Genomic DNA, 20235 nt, shown 5'->3' with positions numbered 1-20235 from the left:
ATTATGGTAAATTCTTCAGCTTGAAAAAGATTATCCGGGCCCATAACATCAGGAAAAAAATATAAGTGAGAAGAGGAGGAGGAAGGGATGCTTGTTTTACAGAATCCAAGATCTAATGGGCTCTCAAGGCAACAAATGTGAAATGAAGCAAAAAGAGTAAGTAACATGTAATAAAGTATAGAATGCATTTCCACAACATGTCATGAGGTGTAGAAATTCTCCGAAATGCATTTGTTAAGTCCATGGAGACTTAGTTGCTTGTTAAACATGATGGTTTATATGCAGCCTCTAGCTCAAGAAGTCCCTGCACCACTGGTGGGGCATGCAAGGAAAAGATCTTAGGATGCTCAGTCTATTTCTGTGTTTTTCTTAAGCAGCACCACTGGCAATTGTTATCTTCTGGTGCATACAGAAGACTGGGCATGGTGAATCCATCAGACTGACCTGCGATGACTGGGTTTTATCTTACCATAATAAAAATGTATTCTATTATTTTGGTTTTACCCTACAGATCTACTGCAGCATTTCTACTTTTTTTGTGGAGAAGCCGGATATACAAAGCTCTTCTGTTGAGAGCAAGGAATTTTTTGCTGGCATTAAGGTAATTTTGAAAGAAAATAATGTTTACGCTATTGTGGTAGTCTTTCTGAGTATTGCTACAGCAGATCGTCCTCAGACTAGAAGGCACTCAAAATGTGGTAATTGTGAATTAAAAGAGTATGTTGTTGACTGTAGTGAACTTAAATTTACCAAAAAGCAGAAAGGTCAAAGCTGTTTCTGTGATCCCTATGTACTCAGGGTGCTGGAAGGCTGAATTGGTAACTCATGCAAGTTGTAACAACATAGTGAAAGCCCCAATCTCCAGCAGCTAGAGTTGACTCCGCTGTTATTTGTAACCTAAGGAGGACCACAGCTCAGACTTGAGCCCTGGCATGGTGTTCTCCATTGCATTTCACTGTTCCTGCCTTTTCTGCTATGATTTTGGCCTACGCCAACAGGTTCTCACAGGACAGGCAGGGCCTCTCCCCTGCTGGTCATGGGGTGAGAGATGGGTGAGACCAACTTAGTCTGGACTTAGACGTGGAAATGGGGACATGAGCTGTGCCATGCCACTTGGTCAGGTGCCAGGATCGAGACTTATTTAATTCTTACTGTGTCTATAGCTACAGGGGCCAATTTGCTGGCCAGGAAAAGGACCCCAGTCCCCGAAAGACATACTGTGCATGATTATCTGTTGGGAATCACCCTGTTTCACTCAGTGTAAAATGCCCAGTTGTAGGCCCCTGTTACTTACCTCTAGTTACATTTTTTGTCATGTATTTATAGTGACTTGTGTTTTAAGTATACAGAGAGGAATCCCAGGAGAACTAAGGTGCTCCCAAATTCTTTTGGGACATTGTTGTCTGTAGGCAGCTTCCTCCTGCTTCCTCCCAGACAATACGGCAAACTGCTTGGATTTTGGTTTCCAGAAGCGACCCAGAGAATACATTTTCGTGGTGTTAATGTGGTTTGCTAATTCCTTACCTTTCTAGGTAGTCTTTACTCTTGCCTTTTCCTTATCTTTGCCCCTTATTCTCAAGGCTTGCTGATGTGTCCTCATCTTCTGCCCAGTATGTCGCTGCTCTTCAGACCACCTAAATAAGCCTGATCAAGTGGATCAAACCATGCGCCATGGCATTCAGTCTTTTTAGTTTTTTATATTTTACTCCTAGCTGGTTAGTAAGCAGTACTGTAGTTCACCCACAAAGACTGCATTTTAAGTACAGTTTCTTCTGTGCTAGATACATCCGGAAACATATGATATATCAGAAGATGGGAAGGAACACAAACTGGCAATAGAAAGTAGCATTCCTATTCCTTGTCCTGAATTTAGCCAGCTTGAAAGTGACTGCAAAATCTCACTAACATTAATAACTGTTGACGAAGGTAAGTGTCCTGATTTTTGTTGCATTTTCTGTGTTTAATGTGTTTTTCCAAATATTCCTGCTGGTCTGCTTCTTTGGAGAAACTGTAACATTGTAAAATACTTCCTAAAATGTTAAAACAAAATATTGACAGGCTGTATATACTGCTGCTGAAAGTATGGAAGAATGTGTGTCAATAATCCATTACTACTTGAAGTCAGCAGGTGCTTTGGGCAGCTATGGATATTGGACAGAATACTGTAATACTAGCAAAGTTTATAATGCTGTTCACTTTTACTTGTTGTGTTCCAAGTATTGTATAAGCAGTTGTGAAGTCCTCTTTTTTTTTTTTTTTTTTTTGCTATTATTGTTTTCTGTAGTACTTTCTGAACCACAAGTACTGTGATCCCCAGGAGGAGCCTTGCCTATGCAGACAACTATTTTAGTGTCACATCAGCAAGACTATAGTGATTTTCATTTGGCTATCAAACTGGAATATTCAAAACCATTTACTTGGATGTGTGTATGAAGGAAAATGTATAGTTATTTTCATTTACAAAAATGCTTGTGAATAAGTTAGTATCTATATTAACAGTAGTATACAAAATGTGACTTGTTTAGAGTAAAACTCACTAATTTTGTGTTTTCATTAAAACAGGTAAAGAGCAGTTAGGTTTAAACTTGGCTCTTTCTTCTTGTCATGTGGATCTTCTCCAGAAACCCTGCAATGATGGAATCTGTAGTCAAGCTGTAATTTATTTCACTGCTGTAACAGACTTCATGCAGGATGGAGACAGAATTACCAGGATTGCAGTTGAACCTATATCCAGTGAGAATTTCCTGTGGAATGGCTATGTTCCAGAAAGTACACAGGTTGAAAATCTTCGTGTTAATAGCTCTGTAAAAGCAACTGGCCAGAAATTTGGCTGATGTAAATGAAGCATCTATTTTAGTTGTGATATGCTAGCTCACATCAAGATTTCTAAGTGGTCAATTTTACATTGTTTTATTTTCATTCAAATTCTGCATTTTCATTAGAATGAAGTTTGTTTTGTTTGTTTGTGGTTTTGTTGTGTTTTTTTTGTTTAAATTTGAATATAAATATAACTACTTAGTTTGGTTTAAAGTATAATATAACATATTTATATTAAGTAAACTAGAATGATAAGATAAATAATGTGCCTGAGTCTATTTCTTAATCTGACATGGCTATGTGCTGCTTTGTTTTGAAGATTACAGTAAAGGATCTACCCACTGCCTACTGCTACTCGTTTACTGACCCTCATATAATTACATTTGATGGCAGGTAATCACTGGATTGCTGCTCTTCATTTTAAGTAGTTTTGTTTGTTTGCTTATTTTTAATACCCTTTGTTGGACAATAAGGATAAACATGCTGTCTCTAGTCAAAGCTTGCCAGTCACAATGATGTTTGTAATGTTTGCATTTCTAAATGCAAGTTTTAGGTTGTGGCAAAAGAACGAAGCAAATAGACTATTTTGATTTTTTAGAGAAGTATGCCAGCATAGTTTTCCTTATTTCTGGGTGTCATTATCTGAATCCCTGTATGGATCAAGTTGCTAGAAGCTATCTGCTGTCTGTAACATTGTGCTGAGTTCATGAATGGCAGATTGCTGTTGTCACTTGCACATCACTGACCTTCTTTCTGAAGAGAACACAGCTTCCTTGGCCACAGCTGGCATGTTTTTTGTGTGCTTCTGTCTTTCCAAGTGTTTCTAATTCATGGAAGGTGTCAAAATAAACACAGGTGCCACACATGGACCTGTATATTCTCTGCTCAGCAGAAGCACATTTCTTCAAGTAGCAGGGTGAGAGGAGGGGGAAATATTCCCTCCAAAAGTAGATGTTCAGCCCACAACCCTGTTCTTGTGAGCTTGATAAAGGAGGGGAAAAGACAAGTTGTAATTGCTTCTCTGGTGGCACTGTGACTAGTAATAATAATAATAATTATAATAAAGTCACTGGGGTTATGCTGATCTTGCAATTTGTCCTTCAGTGGAAATTACAGGGATGGGCTCACTGGGCATTTTAACCATGGATGCATTTTGATCAAGATTTCTTATGAAGCAATGATGCTGCAGAGAAAGAACTTTATCCTTAAAAAGAAAGTCTGTTGCTACTTTATTTTAGAAATGGGGGAAACAAATAGAAAAGGAACTGTCCTTACTGAATCATGGATAATCTTGTGCAGTCCCAGTAGGGTAACCATCTGCAGTTTGTCTGCTGCCCTATTATACACAAAGCAAATGGCCATTCTGCAATTAACTGTCAAATGCCATTTATAGCCAAGGGGCTGTTAAACTTGCAGCAAAAATTTGGGCTCTTTTAATTTTTTTTTCTTTTCCTTCTTACTGCTGAATCATTAAATTGGCTATTTTAACCTTGCTTCAGGGAACAGATGGCTAACCCTAAGGAAAAAAAAAGGAAGTAGTTTTTTATGGTTTTCATCTTAAATCAATTTCAAATCTGTGGGAGTAAGCACTCCCTATCTCCATCTTAACAAAGCAGACCTTTCTAAAAGTATGTGACTTTCCAAATCATTTTGTCAAGGGTGCTTATGCAGCCTTCAGCAGCTGCCCCCCACAGACATACTACTATGTATTTTATTGCTCTTGCTGCATAGATGTAGTGCTGTAGAAGCACAGAAGTTGAGAAGTACCCTCCAGTTCCTGCTCATATGCAATGCTTAAAAAAAAAAAAAAAAGAAAGAATGGCAGTGGCTTCATGGTTATGTTTCCATTTACAACCATGGTCTACATATACTCCACTTATGATCCTTCATTTATTCACTATTTTTCTGCTGTAAAACAAGTTGTTTTTTTTTTTTTTATTTTGGAGCTATACAGGGGGAGATATGATGGTGCTTGTTCAGAACAAAGTTGTGTGTTGGTTTGTGAGCTGTACTGTTTGTTTTTTCTGATGCAGCAAAATGAGTTGCAGTATCAAAGTTCACCAAACATTAGAAATGTGTTTTAGATAGAGTTGCTGACACGTGATGTTATAGTCATTTTATAACTAAAGCAATATCACACACTGTTCTTTTGATTCCAGACTCTATGACAATTTTAAAACAGGAACCTTTATTCTCTATAAGAGTACATCTCGAGATTTTGAAGTTCATGTTCGCCAGTGGGACTGTGGAAGTCTTCACTACCCAGCATCCTGTAACTGCGGCTTTGTTGCCAAAGAAGAAAGTGATATAATTGCATTTGACATGTGCAGTGGTCAGCTACGCGAGTCACAGCCACACTTATCTGTAATAAGTAGCGACACAACAGGAAGCAATGTCAAAATCACTGAATCCTACCTAGGAAGAAAAGTAACGGTAAGTAGTAAATAATGACTTGCAGACATAATGGTTATCTCAGCAATTGTTTTTACCAATTCACACCAACTGCAGAACTAGAACATGCTTTATTTTCTGCAATTAAGCAATAGCATAACATTTATCTTTCAATCCTAATCCTTTGGCCAGTGTTTTGCTTGTAAGTGAAGGTGTTGTCCTCAAAAACAAGGATGCATCAACATGCATACCTTTCTGGAACCCTTGTGTGGAAGGTGCGGTTTTCAGGTTCGATATGCACATACTTAGCAGCCCTAATGTTCCAAAATGAGATCTCTTTATGCTCCGTTTTGCTCATTTCACTGTCATATAGAAAGGCTGTGCATATAGATAATTAAGAACGCTAAATGACATCCACAGTATTACAAGTGTAGATGGTTTCTCTAGAGAATGTGGCCCTCAGATAAACATTCCCATTTGCTTTTGTAATTTCCTGTAGCTTTTCTTTTGTAGATAGAATTGCTTTATGACTGCACTGAATGTCAAATGAAGCAGAATGTAAAAATGGAGCCCTCAACAGTTCTTTAATCACTCTGTTGGTCTGGAAGGCAAGTCATAAAAACAGATATGCTTTTTCAACTTGGGTTTGGCTTTTAGTATAAGAATATTTTAAATATTTAGCTTTTATCTGAAGCACTTCATCTGAAGACCTCAGATATTAAATATTAAGGTAATGTTAGGCAGTAGAAGAAGTAAAAAGATACTGAGGAACCAGAAAAATTAAGTGAATTGCTTGGATTCATACAGCAAGTTAGTAATAGAGACAGCATTTAAACTTGTGGTGGATTTTGTTCTTGAGACTTCTAGTATTTATTTCAAGAGATTGTACAGTTGCCTACAATTAAATAGTAAATATTTGTTACTACTCTGAGCTATCCAGAACATTTAGGATCAGCTTTGCAGGTAGACAGTGACTCTATATTAAGCTACTACCACAGGGAATCATCTAGCTGACAAAAAGAAATTTGGGAAAGATGCTGCCGAAGAATCTGTTCGTATTACCAGATTCATTCCTTTCCATATGCAAGCATGTGAAGAGTGAGCAGCCCAGCTGATCTTTGATTCTCTGTGGTTTTGCAGTCACTGACCTTCCACAATACACCTGCTAATGATGGATGAAGTTTATGGACCTATAGTGTACCATTTGACTGCCTGCTGAGCTTGAGATGTATAGGGTTTTTATTTACAGGGCTTCACGAGAAGAAGGAATAATGAAATTTGATCCAGAATAGTTAAAGCCAGAATTTAATGGAATGTCTTTATATTCCTGGCCTTGTCCAATTGTTCCTGGCCAGTAAACATACCTGGTTTTACTAAGTAAAATACCATCATGTTTCTCATGATGGTATCACCTATCTCTTTCTAGGTTTTGTTTTCTTCTGGAGCTTTCGTTCGTGCTGATGTGAGTGAATGGGGCATGAGCATAACACTTAGGGCACCCAGTGCAGATTACAGACACACAATGGGACTCTGTGGCACATTTGATGGAAGTGCAGAGAATGATTATCACACTGCAAGTGGAGTGGAAATCCCAGACCATACCAATATTCTTTCTTCTTTTATTAAGGAGTGGAGGTAACAAAATTTTTCTGTTTCAGTCGAATGTCATCACTTTGGGTTCAACATTTCCTTTACACTCTTGAAAACTTGTTGAAATAAAAAGAAATCTTCCTAAGTTTTAAAATTAATGTTATAATGTCATAGATACGGTTCATAATAAGTTTCAGAGCAAATACAAACTGAAGAGCCAAATTAGTATTTAAGTAATATAGTTTGAGTAGGTTTTGGACACAAGATCCACTCTTCTCAGTTCTTCTATTGCAAGTTACTCTCATAGTTTTGTGATTTAACTGAAGTCCTTAAATATAGTTGTGTACTGCAGACTCTGTGATCTATTCTGTAGAAGTATGAAACAGCAAAAAGAAAAGGAAACATTAATGCTTTACTAAAACAGTGAAAGTAGGCAAGAAAGTTCAGATACAGTTTCGTTGTCTTTTTTCTTCTGCAGAATTTCACCAGGAGAGAGCTTGTTTGATAAGACTCCTGTTTCTTTAACGTCTTCTAGAAAAATAGTCTTCTGTGACTGTGCACTTGAAGATGCTGGATTATATCAATCAGTGGATAAAGAAGACACAGTTTTTAGATCAGAACTTCCTCTGTCTTGTAAAGATAGTGAAAACGGTAGATTTCTTTCCTTGATACCAGGACTGGATGTCACTGCTGAGTACCTCGGTCCTGTTGATCTTGTCAGAGGCTTAAAGAAGCGTTCATCTGCGCATGACATGGGTTCATCTACACTTCTGCATGGGGAGGATAATCAAACCAAACTTCACGAAACATCACTAGTAAACACACGTGTTTCTGCAACCTCAGCGGGAAATACTGGTATAGAAAGAGAAGGAACTTCAAGCTCAGGCATTAGAAGAAATTCTTACCATTACAGTAGTCATCTTCACAAAAGTCAATCTGTTACAAGCAGGCAGAAGCGACAAAATTATTATGAATACCATCCGGTATTTCTGTTCCAAAGTCTTAGCCAAACAGACTTGGAGGGATACAGTTACTTTTTCCCAGAGGACCATGCCACTGACAGAGACCAAAAGTTTCTTCCTTCTTGGCCCACGCCTTCTGGCCTCACCGAGTCCAGCGCTTTGTTACTCTGCCAGCATGCAATAGCTAATTCCAGTATAGGAAGATCTTGTGGTGGCCTTCTTGGCCGGCGAATAGAGGATGCGATTGTTATGTGTGTTAAAGATTTGCTGCTGAAAGATGACCTCAGTTGGGCAGAAGCTTCCTTAGCTCTTCTAGAGAATGAATGTGAGAAGAGAGTTTTAGAAGAAATAAATTATAACCAACAGGAACTAGAAGGGTCAGTTGAGAGTCTGCTTATGGCATTGAAGTGCCCCAGTCTCTGCAGTGGTAATGGGGAGTGTACAGAATGGGGCTGTGCGTGTTTTCAAGGCTACAGCTCATATGACTGCAGCATACTGTCTGGTAAGTGAGGAGGAAAACAAGAGATTTACTTAAATAATGTTCTCGATCTTTGTGCAATATACATACATTTTGCTGCCTTTTTCTCCTGCCTTTGTACATTGACAGGAGTTCTCTATTGTGGCCCTGGTCATTATTTAGCAATTTAGCTCCAGTTTAATACAGCAGTAATTGTTTTCTATTCAACCTTCTTGCTTCTGAAGGGCAAAACATGGGCTTAGTTTCTGATATGGCAGATTTTAAAAATTTATGACTTGGCAAGTTTGCAATCCAGAATATTGCCCCAAGAGATTAGCAATGTTCTTGCACGCTGTCTTCTTCGGGAAAGATCTGCTACATCCATCCATTCCATAACTTTTTATAGTCTATGTGATCCTGTTTATTAACTGTAAGTGGGATGTTTTTCTCTTTGGTGATGTTAGATAACTGTTAGATGTGGTGGGAGCAGAACTGATGGTGAAGAAAACAGAGGTGCAGCAAATAGAGCTGGGCAGGAATTTTTTTTTTTCAGTAAATAAGACTCACTAAAATTCAGTTAAGAGGTACACCAGAAAAATATGAAAAGCACTACAGAAGTCAAAACCCTTTCAAAACAAAATCTGCTAATGTTTTGTTTTGAAATGTTGTTTTTGTTTTAGTAACCTATTTAAAAGCAAATAGAGAAAGAGATAACAGAATAATAAAAAATAAATATTTGATTCCTCTTGAAGTCAAACTGGTTTTGCTTCATAAAACTATTTGAGTGTTCCAGTCTTTGTCAGTTTATTTCCTGAAATAATAATTCCTGAGATGTTTTTGGTTAGTCTTTAAACAAAATCTCCTATTATAAATTACTGCATAACTGTAACCTTTACAGTTCCTGTTACTAGGGCCTGAGTTTCATTTAGATTTTTTTACTGCAAGTGTAGTGTAAAGAACCATGGATGAGAAAGCAAAACACATATTCACAAGTGTTTGTTATCAGATTAATATTTTCTCTGCTTCATAATATTCACACTCCAAGAGAAGACAAAAAGCCTGGCTTTCAAGTTAAGATTCATTTTTAATAGTAAAAAAATACTTCTGTTTATGCCTTTCTTCAGCTGGTTCCAGATTTCATTGCTTTTCTTAGTTGGATAGAGAAATAAACATATTGATGAATGTAAAAGCATGTGAATGAGTTAATATACTGACATTCATAGTCTAATTTCTACTTTGAAGACCAGGCTCCAGAAATTACAGAGCTGGAGAATGCTGGGCTGTGTGATATTCGACAGTACGACTGCACATCAGTGAGAGCTTTTGGACGTGGCTTCAGGGAGTCACTGAATCTGAAATGTGAAATTATCAAATTACAGGTAGGTCTCCATGAATAGTAAAAATTACATTTTAAACCTCTCAGAGAATGAGGGTCAAAATGTCTAACATATTATTCATTGATGTGGGTACAACCCAATGCTTTAGTAGAAGCTAAAGCAAAGGCACTCAGCACTTTGCAGCAGACACTTGAGTCTCTGCAAGATGGCCATTTCCTCCATGATAAAGAGAAACATAATGGGAATGTTCAGCAGCCAAGAGGGAGATAACACCATATGGCAGCTATCCATTTAGAAAAGGGCGAGGGCAGCCCTGCTAGTAGCAACCAGTACATTGTGGTTCGTTTTTCTGAAGTGCTTAAGGAGAGGAATTGAAGTATCACTTCTTTGAAGAAGCTACTTCAAAGAAGTTAGGTTAAAGGCATTACTAGATTCCTGTCTCAAATCTAATGCTCAAAATAGCCCTTTTATAAACATAATAAATCTGCTACAAAAAGAGAAAGGCATTTTTCGTGTGTTGTCTATTTCCCTGGGGTAGAATACCACAGCTATTTAATGATATGTGTCAGCTCCATACCCCAGGTTTGAACAGGAGATTAAAAATGTTGCACTGTAAACTAAGAGGAATCTGTGTAGAGAGACTGTTGTTCCTCAGACCTAGAATTTGCTCAAGGCAAATTTACAAGCATTTTACAAGTGTTAGCCTGGAATAAATTATCTACAATTACAAGGTTTTATGTCGTGTTAGACACTAGAATACAAAAAGCTTCCATGTAAAATTGGGTTTCACTGACGTGATGATAGAGAGGCTGGGGGGTAAATGGTGAAAGGGGAACCATTCAACGGGAAACTTTTGTTCCTGAGACAAAATAGTTTTCCTTAGTTAGTTCCAGCAGATGCTAAAATTATTTTGACAAATTAAGCAATGCTGGCTATAGATTTTTCTCAAAACACATGCATCCACTTATCTGCAAGTTGGCTTGAAATTATAAAGTGGAGAGTAAGTTTACACTCCATTAGGTTACAAGACTTTTGGACAAGGCTCCCAGTGAGACAGTCATTGGGAATTCACTTATCACAGTTTGAAATGTCTCAGTTTCAACCCACGGCAAGATATTCTGCTAGAACACTCTTTATTGTAGTATATTTGGCTCCTAACTACAAAATCTTTTCTATTGGTTAGAAAAGGAACACCACCACTGTTACCTGCAGTTAAGGAGGAAGCTTAGGATTCTTTCGTCGAAAATGCAAAAGAAAGGATTTTTTTTTTTCTTTTTTTTTTTTTTTTTTGATTTTTAGTTTTGATTTTTTCAGTTTTCAAGATGGAGCTATAGTGCCTTTATGCTAATGTCAATGGACTTGCAAGAGTATAGGACTCCATATAGTTTGCGATTAAACGTAAATGATCAAAATTTCAAAGAAGAGGCGCATTGGCAGAATTTAGAGCTAATACATACTGAATTTCTTATTTTTTGTGTTTTCACTCTTGAGATAATAAATCAGATCCATTGTCCATGGGCGGTCCTACCATGTTAGGGAGGACATAGGTCTTGTGCATGATGCTGAAAGAGGTGATGCAGAGAATTCTGTATTGAAGTACCTCACAGAGGCAGGACTACTGCACATCCCTCAGTAGAGGTTTGGGTAGGACATGGCCAAGGAACCTGTGATTATCCAGGTGCAGAATTTACTGAGATTTTTGTAAAGGATGAGAGTGTGTTTAAGCTCTCCAAAACTAAAATACGGTTTTAGTTTCTTCTTATTTCTATTGAACTGCAGAAGTAAGTTTTTCTATGAACATAATAAGCTAGAATGCTAGTAAATCTGAAGGTTTTTTTAATTGTTTTTTGAAAGATTAATGTATTTCTGAAAAAAATCTGTCTGAACTTGCCTCCAGCTAATAACAAAAGGTTTCTGCATCACATTTCAGAGGTTATGGTACTAATATCTCAAAATTACATATTTAGAAATTCTTAGTTGTTACATTTTTACACACCCTTGCTGTCATTTCCTTAACTGAGTGTAGGGTGAAAGAAAAACAAAATGTTTGCGTGGAAAACAAATAGCTCATATGTATTCTCAGCAAAAGCTTTTATTTTTCTGTTTGTAAAGAAAAACAAAAAAAGAAAATGCAAGGCCTTATCAGCAGAAGACTTCCCATGTCAGGATTACAATTGAATAAATGTCTCAGTTGGCTCCAGTAACTGAAAAAATGTGCCCGCTCAGTATAACCTAGTCAGGCTCAAAATTATTTTGACCTTGCTGTTCTCTTGTTATGTCGGGATTCTTACTTCTATCTAACTTTATTTTCAGTGTGCTTGTCCCTGCTTCCACACCAGTACTTTAGGCAAATAATATTATCATCACTATTCTGTCATCTTGAACTCTGAAGATAGATCCTTGGATGACTTGTCCTCACTGCAGTTTAGAATAAAAGTTTACAGGGTTAATGGTGTAGTTCAGTGGCTTATGCAAGGGTTTAATGGCAAACTGCCAATATCCTCCAGCACCCAGAATGATACCTGAGCCCTGCCAAAAACATTATCTGTTCCTTTGACTAGAGCTTGTCCTCTCCTGGGAGCAGAGATGGAGGGGAATAGATGCACTGATACATCAGATCAGTGCTGGCAGAGGATCACCCACTGCTTAACCTTCCCATTACTTTCCAGCTGGAAGAACTGTTCATTGTTGGCAATGCAGTGCCAAAGCACCATGGGGCAGGAAAGACTTCTCTGCCTTTTCTTCCACAGTTAAAGGCTCAGGTAGATATCTCTGTGTGCAAATAATGGCATTCAATATTTCTCATTGCATTGTAGTCCAGGGACAGTTGTGTTCAAAGACTGTGCAATATATCCGTTGTTTTGGTTTTGTTATTTGTTTTTTTTTTTCCTCATCAAAATATTTTCATAATGCATTTAACTGAAAAACAGATTCTCTCCCTTAACATTTAGTATAGGGATAGCCAATGGATTCCTGGAGAAGCTCTGAGTATGCCAGCTGCCTTCCAAAATGCCAGGACTGTCAGCTGCCAGTTACCAAATGATGACCAGCAGTCTGATGTCATGGATCTGGTTGATGATAAACCCATTGCCAGGTGGCAAATAAAGGTACTCACAGAAATTTAAAATATTCATTTACAAGTATTCCTGATAAGATGAAAATATATTACATAGATATCCTTTTTAGTGGTACTCTGTTTCCCTGAAAAGAAGACCTACCCTGAAAATAAGCCATGACATGATTTTTCAGGATTTTTGAGGATGCTCAAAACATAAGCCCTACTCCAAAAATAAGCCTTCATTAGAGTTCATTTAAAAAGTCAATTTAAATAGTGTCCAGGCAGCTGTACATGTAAAAAAGTAATAAGTTTTGGAGCAAAAATTAATATAAGACCCTGTCTTATTTTTGGTGAAACAGAGTAGTGAGGGTGGAACCCTAGCTTGCTTAACTTGGAGTTTCAGTTTCTTCACCTAAGCTTAAGTGTTGAGTGCCTTTTGAGAGTGCTCTCTTGAAAGGGGACTGATAGATATACATGACCTACAGAAACACGTGTTCTTCAAGAGTAGAAGTTAAAGGTCAGGTAGTTACCCAAAAGCATTTCAAATTATATTAGACACATTTATGGGAAAATTGAATTGAGCCTGGTCTCAACATGTGAATCTCTGTGCGAAGCAGATATCTGAGATCTCATGCAGATTGAATCAATCAGGTCAATAGAGCCTAGACAGTATTCAGTTTACCCTAAAGTAGACACATACATGTGGTTGGTCAAATATCTGTTTAGTCTTATTAACAGGATTTATTAGATTTCTGCTGGCTATTGTAAGGGTTTAAACAGCTAAATGTAGGTGTCTACCAGGAAATGGAATATTATGCTAGCAGTCCACACTGGTGATACATAGGTATCTGTATGGATTAATCCATTTTTACTATACGTCTTGCAGATTTCTAATGATGGATTCACTTATAGCAACTCTAAAACACTGACATTATATGATGGAGCCTGTCAGATGTGTGAACCACAGGAGTCTGGTTTATGTACCTTAAAGGTAAATATTTAATTACTCTACGTTTATTATGACAATATGCATTTTTTTCAAGCAGAAAAAAATCTAGAAAAATCAGCAGAACATACCCTGTTCTCATTTCCAACAGGGATTTTCCATGCATAGAAATGATAAGCACAGAAAGAGAAGCTGGAATGAGGCAATTTTTAAGGACAAAAAAAAAAGAAAAAAAGAAAAGCACTTTGTGTAATTACCAAATAAAACCAAATATGCTGTTAATTGTTTAGGTTTAAAAACAACTTAAGTTGCTTAGTGGTAGGGATTAAAAGACTGGATTTTATTTTACGCTTTACAAATTTGTCCAGATTTACTGTTTGGTAACCAAAAATTAAACAATCACATTGTCATTTCTCTAAAAGGAGAAAACGTGCAACATAGATGGACTCTGTTACGGTGAAGGTGACACAAATCCAACCAGCCCTTGCTTACTCTGCAGACCTGACATATCAAAGTTAACATGGTCAGTTGTTGAAAGTAAGTTCTAAAGAGGTGTTTTTGTTTTGTTTTGTTTTAATAGCAAGAAGCTGAAAATCTACTAGTTTTTTTAAATGTATGGAAATAGTGAACTTTTAAGTTTAACTATTTAAGTGTTTCATTTAAAGCTCAGTACCCACTACTTCAGCTTGTAATTAGATCTTGTTTTTCATTTGACATTCCTCCTAATTTCTGAAAATGATATTTTGTTTTCCGAACATACATGGAAAAGTAAGGCTTCCCTGCACCATGTAGACATCACAAATAACTAATGAAAATTAACCACTTTCAGCCTAGTTAGCACTTTGCAGTCTTTTGATATTTGGCACAGCTACATCCACAAATGTTTGTCTTCAACATTTATGTATAAAAGATATTTTCCAGCAAAGGACTCAGATTCTAAGAAGAACAGAAGAAACTGACTTAAATGCATGTCTTATTTATTAACCACTTAATATTTGGACATAATTCACATTGATGGCATAGATACTTGAAAGTATAGCCAAGGCTGTCTTAGTCCAGTTAGGAACCTCACTATGAAAAGAAGACCTCAATCTAGATTCTTCCTTCTCCATAGTACAAAGTTCTAGCCTAGAAGTTTTAGCTCTTCTGGCTCATATCTTGGCCTTTGGATATACAAATCACATTGGTCCCTTCGCCAAATGGGATGTCTCTTGGGGCTTTGTTAGTAGCCATCCAGCCTCCTCCATCAACCCAAATCTGTAACATCTCAAATACAAGAGTTTTATCGGTGTTTTCATGGGTGAACGTGCCAGCAAGACTCAGTCAGGACTGGGAAGAGTCCTGCATGAATGGGACTTTGCTGCCTGTCTTGCTGAATCTTTTCCTAGTTCAAACTTGTATCAAAAGCCAAGGTAGCTATACCTGTTCTGAAAGAATGAAAAAGTTAATGAGACGAAACTCATCCAGCAGTCAGGAAGTCAAGGGATTTCCTTCCATATTACAGCCATGAACCAGAATTCCATATTGTCAAAGTCAGAAACGAGTAAACCAGAGGCAATTCCCCAAAACAAGGAACACAACCTCTTTTCCAGATTGGATGACATTAACAAGGTGTCAGAATTGAACTGCTGGGACATGGATTACCGCTTCTTTTCCCTCCATGGTTTCTGGACAGTGGGTGGGTTCCTGCTTGAAGTGATCACTGAAACCCCAAACTTAGAAATTTTAATCACCTTCCTATGTCCCAACTTCAAAACCTATGCTCTCCTCGGGTCTTCTGCTTCTCTCTTTCACAGAACTTCTCCTGGTGCTGGGGTTTTTTTTGTTTGTTTTCACCTGATGCCTCTAGAAATCTAGTTACTCATGCCAGATTGGTTATGGCTCAACAGTGCAGGCATCTACATATCTTACTAGTGTTGTGTGGTTGAAATCCTTCTGAGGAACAGTGAGTGAATGACTTCTTCAATCACCTCATGCACAGTTTTTCCAAGATAGTCACTGCAGCCCATTCTCAAGTATTGCTCCTCAATATCTATTGATTTCTCAAAGGAAACAGCAATCACCTCTGAATTTTTTCGCTTTCTATACTTTAATCTGCAAATTCTCTCTGTGTAGTTAAAATATAGTGTTTAAATTCAATAAATTCTGAGTTCTTTCTACGTATAGATGCAATGCATCTTTACAAGGTTTTGCGTAGTATAAATAATGCCTTGGTTACGTTGTTACAGTTACAGTGTGTTTTTCCTGTGCCATTCAAATGACATCAGACTTTAAGAGAAATAATTACATGTGACTTCCTTAGTAGAAATATATGCTCCTTTTAAATTTTATCCATATGTTGCAACTTTTGCTTAAAAGAGAAAATATCTCCTTTGTTACAGACAACCAGCCTCCAGTGCTTGAAACTTTACAGGGTATGCTACAGACTTTTTATGGAGAAGATTTAGTGTATCAGTTTTTGGCTTCAGATCCAGAGGGCTCTGCTATTCATTTCACTTTGGATTCTGGTCCAGAAGGTGCCAGTCTTTCCCCATCAGGTCTACTTTTGTGGAAAGCTGTGTCAATGAATGCCCATAAATTAACATTTTCTTTGACAGATGACTGCAATGCAAAGACTAAGGTAGAAATAGAGGTAATGAATATTACAGTAAAATGACACATACAATTAAGATGTTTAAGATATTTTATTACAAAACTAATTGCTAGTTCATTTAAAAAAAGAAAAAATATCTTATTTGGCATGTCTTGTAGGTCAGTGTAAAATCGTGTGATTGCCTAAATAATGGCTCATGTGTGACAAACATTAATTTCCCACCTGGAAATGGAAGATATCTTTGTGTGTGTGTGGCTGGATTTGAAGGTGATCTCTGTCAAGTGAATACTGATGACTGTAAACTTGACCAGTGTGGTATTGGCAGATGTGTGGATGGAATAAACAGCTATTACTGTGAATGTCCACCTGAACTTCAAGGTAAATTGCTACTTTATCGACACATATTTGTCATGTCTATTGATAAACAGGTGTTTCTAATTTTATGTCTACATATTTTTAAAATTTTTTATTGTAAATAGCTTACTGTTGAGTATGAAGAAATTTTATGATCTTGTGATAAAATTATATGATGTACTTCAGGATTTGTATTGCATGAATAGAATAGATGTTTATATTATGAAAGCAAATTTCATTGTTTGCAGAGGTAAACTCAGCAACATGGTGAAACTTAGGAGTGATGAGTTTGGTTATGGTGGGATTCCTCCTATGCCGACAAATAAACACGTAGTCTCCACAGCCCATCTTCTCCATACTCTGCAACAAGCAAGATACTTGATGTAAGATGAAAAAATGTGAATAGAAAAAGTCAGCTGTACTTATTAGATGTACTGAAATACTTTGTTGCACTTGATAGATGCCCTTTTTGTATTTCAGTAGTTGCATACATTCCATTTTTATCTTTTATAAGCATGCTATCAAAGTCTACTGACACAATATTAAAAAAAATTCTGCATTTCAATGCAGGTAAAAACTGTCAAGATGATGTAGACGAATGTGTATCCAGTCCTTGCTTCCCTGGAGTATTTTGCTTCAATACTTTTGGTTCATACTATTGTGGTCCGTGCCCAAGTAATCTGCAGGGAGATGGGAAGTCATGTTATGGTAAAATTATTTGTTTTTCAGAAGAATGCTATTATCTTTTCATTCAGATAAAATTGCACTTTATGTTTCTAACAGTAACTTAGAACTCTTTTCTGTAGTTGGCAAAATAGGACTGTGGCTCTGACTGTTGATGACTGGGACAGAATCTCAGTTGGTGACATCAAACTGCACTGGGTCATATAGTTGTAAAACACTTTTTCAGGTGTCTAGAAAAAACAGATACAAACTACCCCAGTTCTTTTATATCAGAGTAGAATACAATGAAATGTAATTTTTTCTGCGTTATTTTCATAATATGAGCAATTATTGACAAAATATTTTTCTATTACATTGCTTAACGTGGAAATCTTTACCCAGATCAAGGCACTTGCCACATAAGATGTCCAGTTATTTATTTACAATGCAATTACTGAATAACTCGTATTTTTAAAATACTCTATTGAAAACCTTTAAGAAACATTTTTTACCCTTCAAGTTATTTTTATGTACTAAAACTTTAACTCTGTAATTTATTTGCAGTTGAAGCAAAAGTAACTACTAATGTACCTTTGCATCTTTTGTTTTTAGAAAGTTTTGAAGATGCCAATGTTGAAAGAAAGGATACCACAGGAGAAATTGGAGGGAATAAAGGTGATTTTTTTCATCAAGCAAATGGAATTTCTGATTAACATACTGATATATTAACATACTGATATAGCTGGCAAGTAAAGGTTCTAGTCAGTTTTGTGTTATTCACTTGAATTTTTCAGTTTGACTCAATTCATTTAATTACTGGGGCTGTGTTCTGATCTGAAAAATGAGCCTGAAATGTCAGTATCAACAAATCCCTTAGGTCAGTCAAGTAATTTTATTGACAGTGTGATATATGACTTCCTTATTGTTGCCTTTTGTTTTTGTGATTAACCACTGACATGAAATAGGTAACATGGGGATAGGGACATCTGTTATACGAGATAAGCAAAAGTTTATGGCATTAAGTTGAATGCCATTTTCCTACTTTAACTCAAAGCAAAGGTGAAGGATATGGCAAATGAACTTTTGAATTCTGAAACTCTGTAAATGCTGTTTTTTGGCATTTCCAACTCTGCGCCTGGTGGGGTTTTTTGCAGGGAATTCTCTTGTGTCTTCTCCCTTTATCTCTGAATTGTTAGTGGGGCAGAAGGAAAACTCTCTCGCTTCGCTGCCAGTGCTGGATAATTCTTCATTGGCTGCAAAACGGTTTGCTTTTGAGCAGTTGGAGACAGCACTCTGTAATAAGATTCAGGAAAGTTTAACCTTTTGAAGACCATGTTCTAGCACCATTCTAAATGGGGTTAGTGACAGAGCTTTAGTTAGGTTTGATAATGTCCTCCAGTTTCATTCCTCCTCTGTCCCATAATGCTAAAAGCACATATACGGCATTCTGCCATTCTGAGATAACAGTGCCGTACTTCTTCCCACAACCCACCAGACCACCAGCTTTTCCTGGGCAGAGTATTATGAACGTTTCATTCACTTTGTGTTCCTTTCAATCAGGAGGCTGAGTCAGTCTCTGTTTATAAAACACATGAAATATCCTACTAATAAAACTCATGCAGAAACTTTAAGAAAGCTGGTGAAAAAGTTTGGAGACTAAAACATGGTAATACTTTTGCTACAAGGTGGCAAATTACTCACCTAAAATACTGTACATGGTGTATCAGTAAGTATAAGCATGTATATACTTTTGATTAAATATCTGCTTGTAGACTCTAGGCTTATTACTAGCACTTAGACACACTGGTGAACTGTAAGCAGTATCTTTTATTTAAACTGTTTCATTTACCTAGTTGGAAGCAGTATACAGAGCTGGGAACTTGCTCTGACAGTAAAGCTGTTTATTGACACAGTAGGGGAAAAATCTGCTGTCTGCCTCATAAGTATGGTGCTTTCTCCTTATCTTCCAGCCATGAAAAGGCCATGGTGAGGGTGGGAAAGGACATAGCCGGAACACCTTAATCTTCTCCAGTTCTGCTGGTTAGGACTTAAGTTCTACTGCATATGTGCATTCTGATGTAGCACATGGAGGGACTTCCTGAAGCACAGAATGAATGGGCTGTACATTTTTTCTCTTCAGAAGATACTACCCACCTTCAGAAGGAAAAAAATAGTCTCTAATAGTCACATACTTTTTCCCCCTTTCTTTCTAACATTTTGTAGATTTTCAACATTCATTCTTTGAGAAGGTTTTTAGCATCTCAAGTTATATTCCCGGTTCTACAGATGTCCCTGGGAGACTTATTTCTACAGCAATGGTCAGTAGCAGCACTCCACCAGCCTCCACAGCAAAAATAATCACTGCTTGGAAGTCACAAAATTCTCAGAGAAGTGCTTCTGTACAACCTGTTCCTGGAAATATTGCTTATGCTCTCAGCACCATCAGTGGTCAGCTTCCTAACACTGAAGAGAGTTCTTCAGTATGTGCTGTGGTGACTGCATCTTCAAGGAGCCATGCTGTGTCACCCGAGAAGAAAGCAAAGGCACAAGTTGAGGCCTACAGCTACTTTAAGCCCAGCACGAAGACTTCTAGCAGCAGAACAAATATAAACAAAGGGCTTTCTTTGCCAAGCAAAGTGTTCAGAGGTGGAAATAATACTCAGAGAGTTCAGCACCTATCAGTCAAGCATAAAGTGAGTCCTTTGCCTTTTGTCCTTGTTGAAGTCACTGTCGCACCAAAAATGCCTCCTGAAGAACTGAGTGAAGCAGTGATTCCTGGAGCAGTAACCTGCAGCGATTTACCCTGTTTTCCCGGTGTATCTTGTGAACCAAGTCAGGACGGAAGCGCCAAGTGCGGTCGTTGTCCTTATGGTTATTACGGAGATGGCTTCACTTGCAGAGGTATTACAAATAACTGCACTAAGTGCTTTGCAGAAAGGAATCTTATGACATCTTTATAACTTGAAAGTACCTTGTGTAATCAATGAAATGCATAGAGTATCAAATTTTCTAATTTTCATTATTAATATTGGCGTAGCCTGCAGGCTTTTAGTTGCATGGATGCACT

At 37.3% G+C, this 20235-nt stretch overlaps 1 protein-coding gene across 4 annotated transcripts in view; it reads left to right on the top strand.

Moving 5' to 3' along the window:
• Positions 1–20235, top strand: part of VWDE (von Willebrand factor D and EGF domains) — a 45343-nt gene that overhangs the window by 13054 nt on the left and 12054 nt on the right. For 3 of the 4 annotated variants that reach the window (XM_065051180.1, XM_065051179.1, XM_021300832.2), the window contains exons 6-21: positions 512–601; positions 1782–1926; positions 2563–2777; positions 3137–3210; positions 4977–5250; positions 6635–6843; positions 7277–8262; positions 9460–9596; positions 12506–12661; positions 13499–13603; positions 13981–14095; positions 15940–16190; positions 16310–16529; positions 17076–17213; positions 17781–17843; positions 19392–20069. In XM_065051180.1, the coding sequence (XP_064907252.1) occupies positions 512–601; positions 1782–1926; positions 2563–2777; positions 3137–3210; positions 4977–5250; positions 6635–6843; positions 7277–8262; positions 9460–9596; positions 12506–12661; positions 13499–13603; positions 13981–14095; positions 15940–16190; positions 16310–16529; positions 17076–17213; positions 17781–17843; positions 19392–20069 (3856 nt within the window). The remainder of the gene's footprint in view (positions 1–511; positions 602–1781; positions 1927–2562; positions 2778–3136; positions 3211–4976; positions 5251–6634; positions 6844–7276; positions 8263–9459; positions 9597–12505; positions 12662–13498; positions 13604–13980; positions 14096–15939; positions 16191–16309; positions 16530–17075; positions 17214–17780; positions 17844–19391; positions 20070–20235) is intronic. The other variant, XM_065051181.1, reaches the window with a different exon arrangement.

Source organism: Columba livia, chromosome 2 (assembly GCF_036013475.1).
Source record: "Columba livia isolate bColLiv1 breed racing homer chromosome 2, bColLiv1.pat.W.v2, whole genome shotgun sequence".
NCBI classification, from domain to species: Eukaryota; Metazoa; Chordata; class Aves; order Columbiformes; family Columbidae; genus Columba; species Columba livia.
This window is presented reverse-complemented; position numbering and strand designations above follow the sequence as displayed.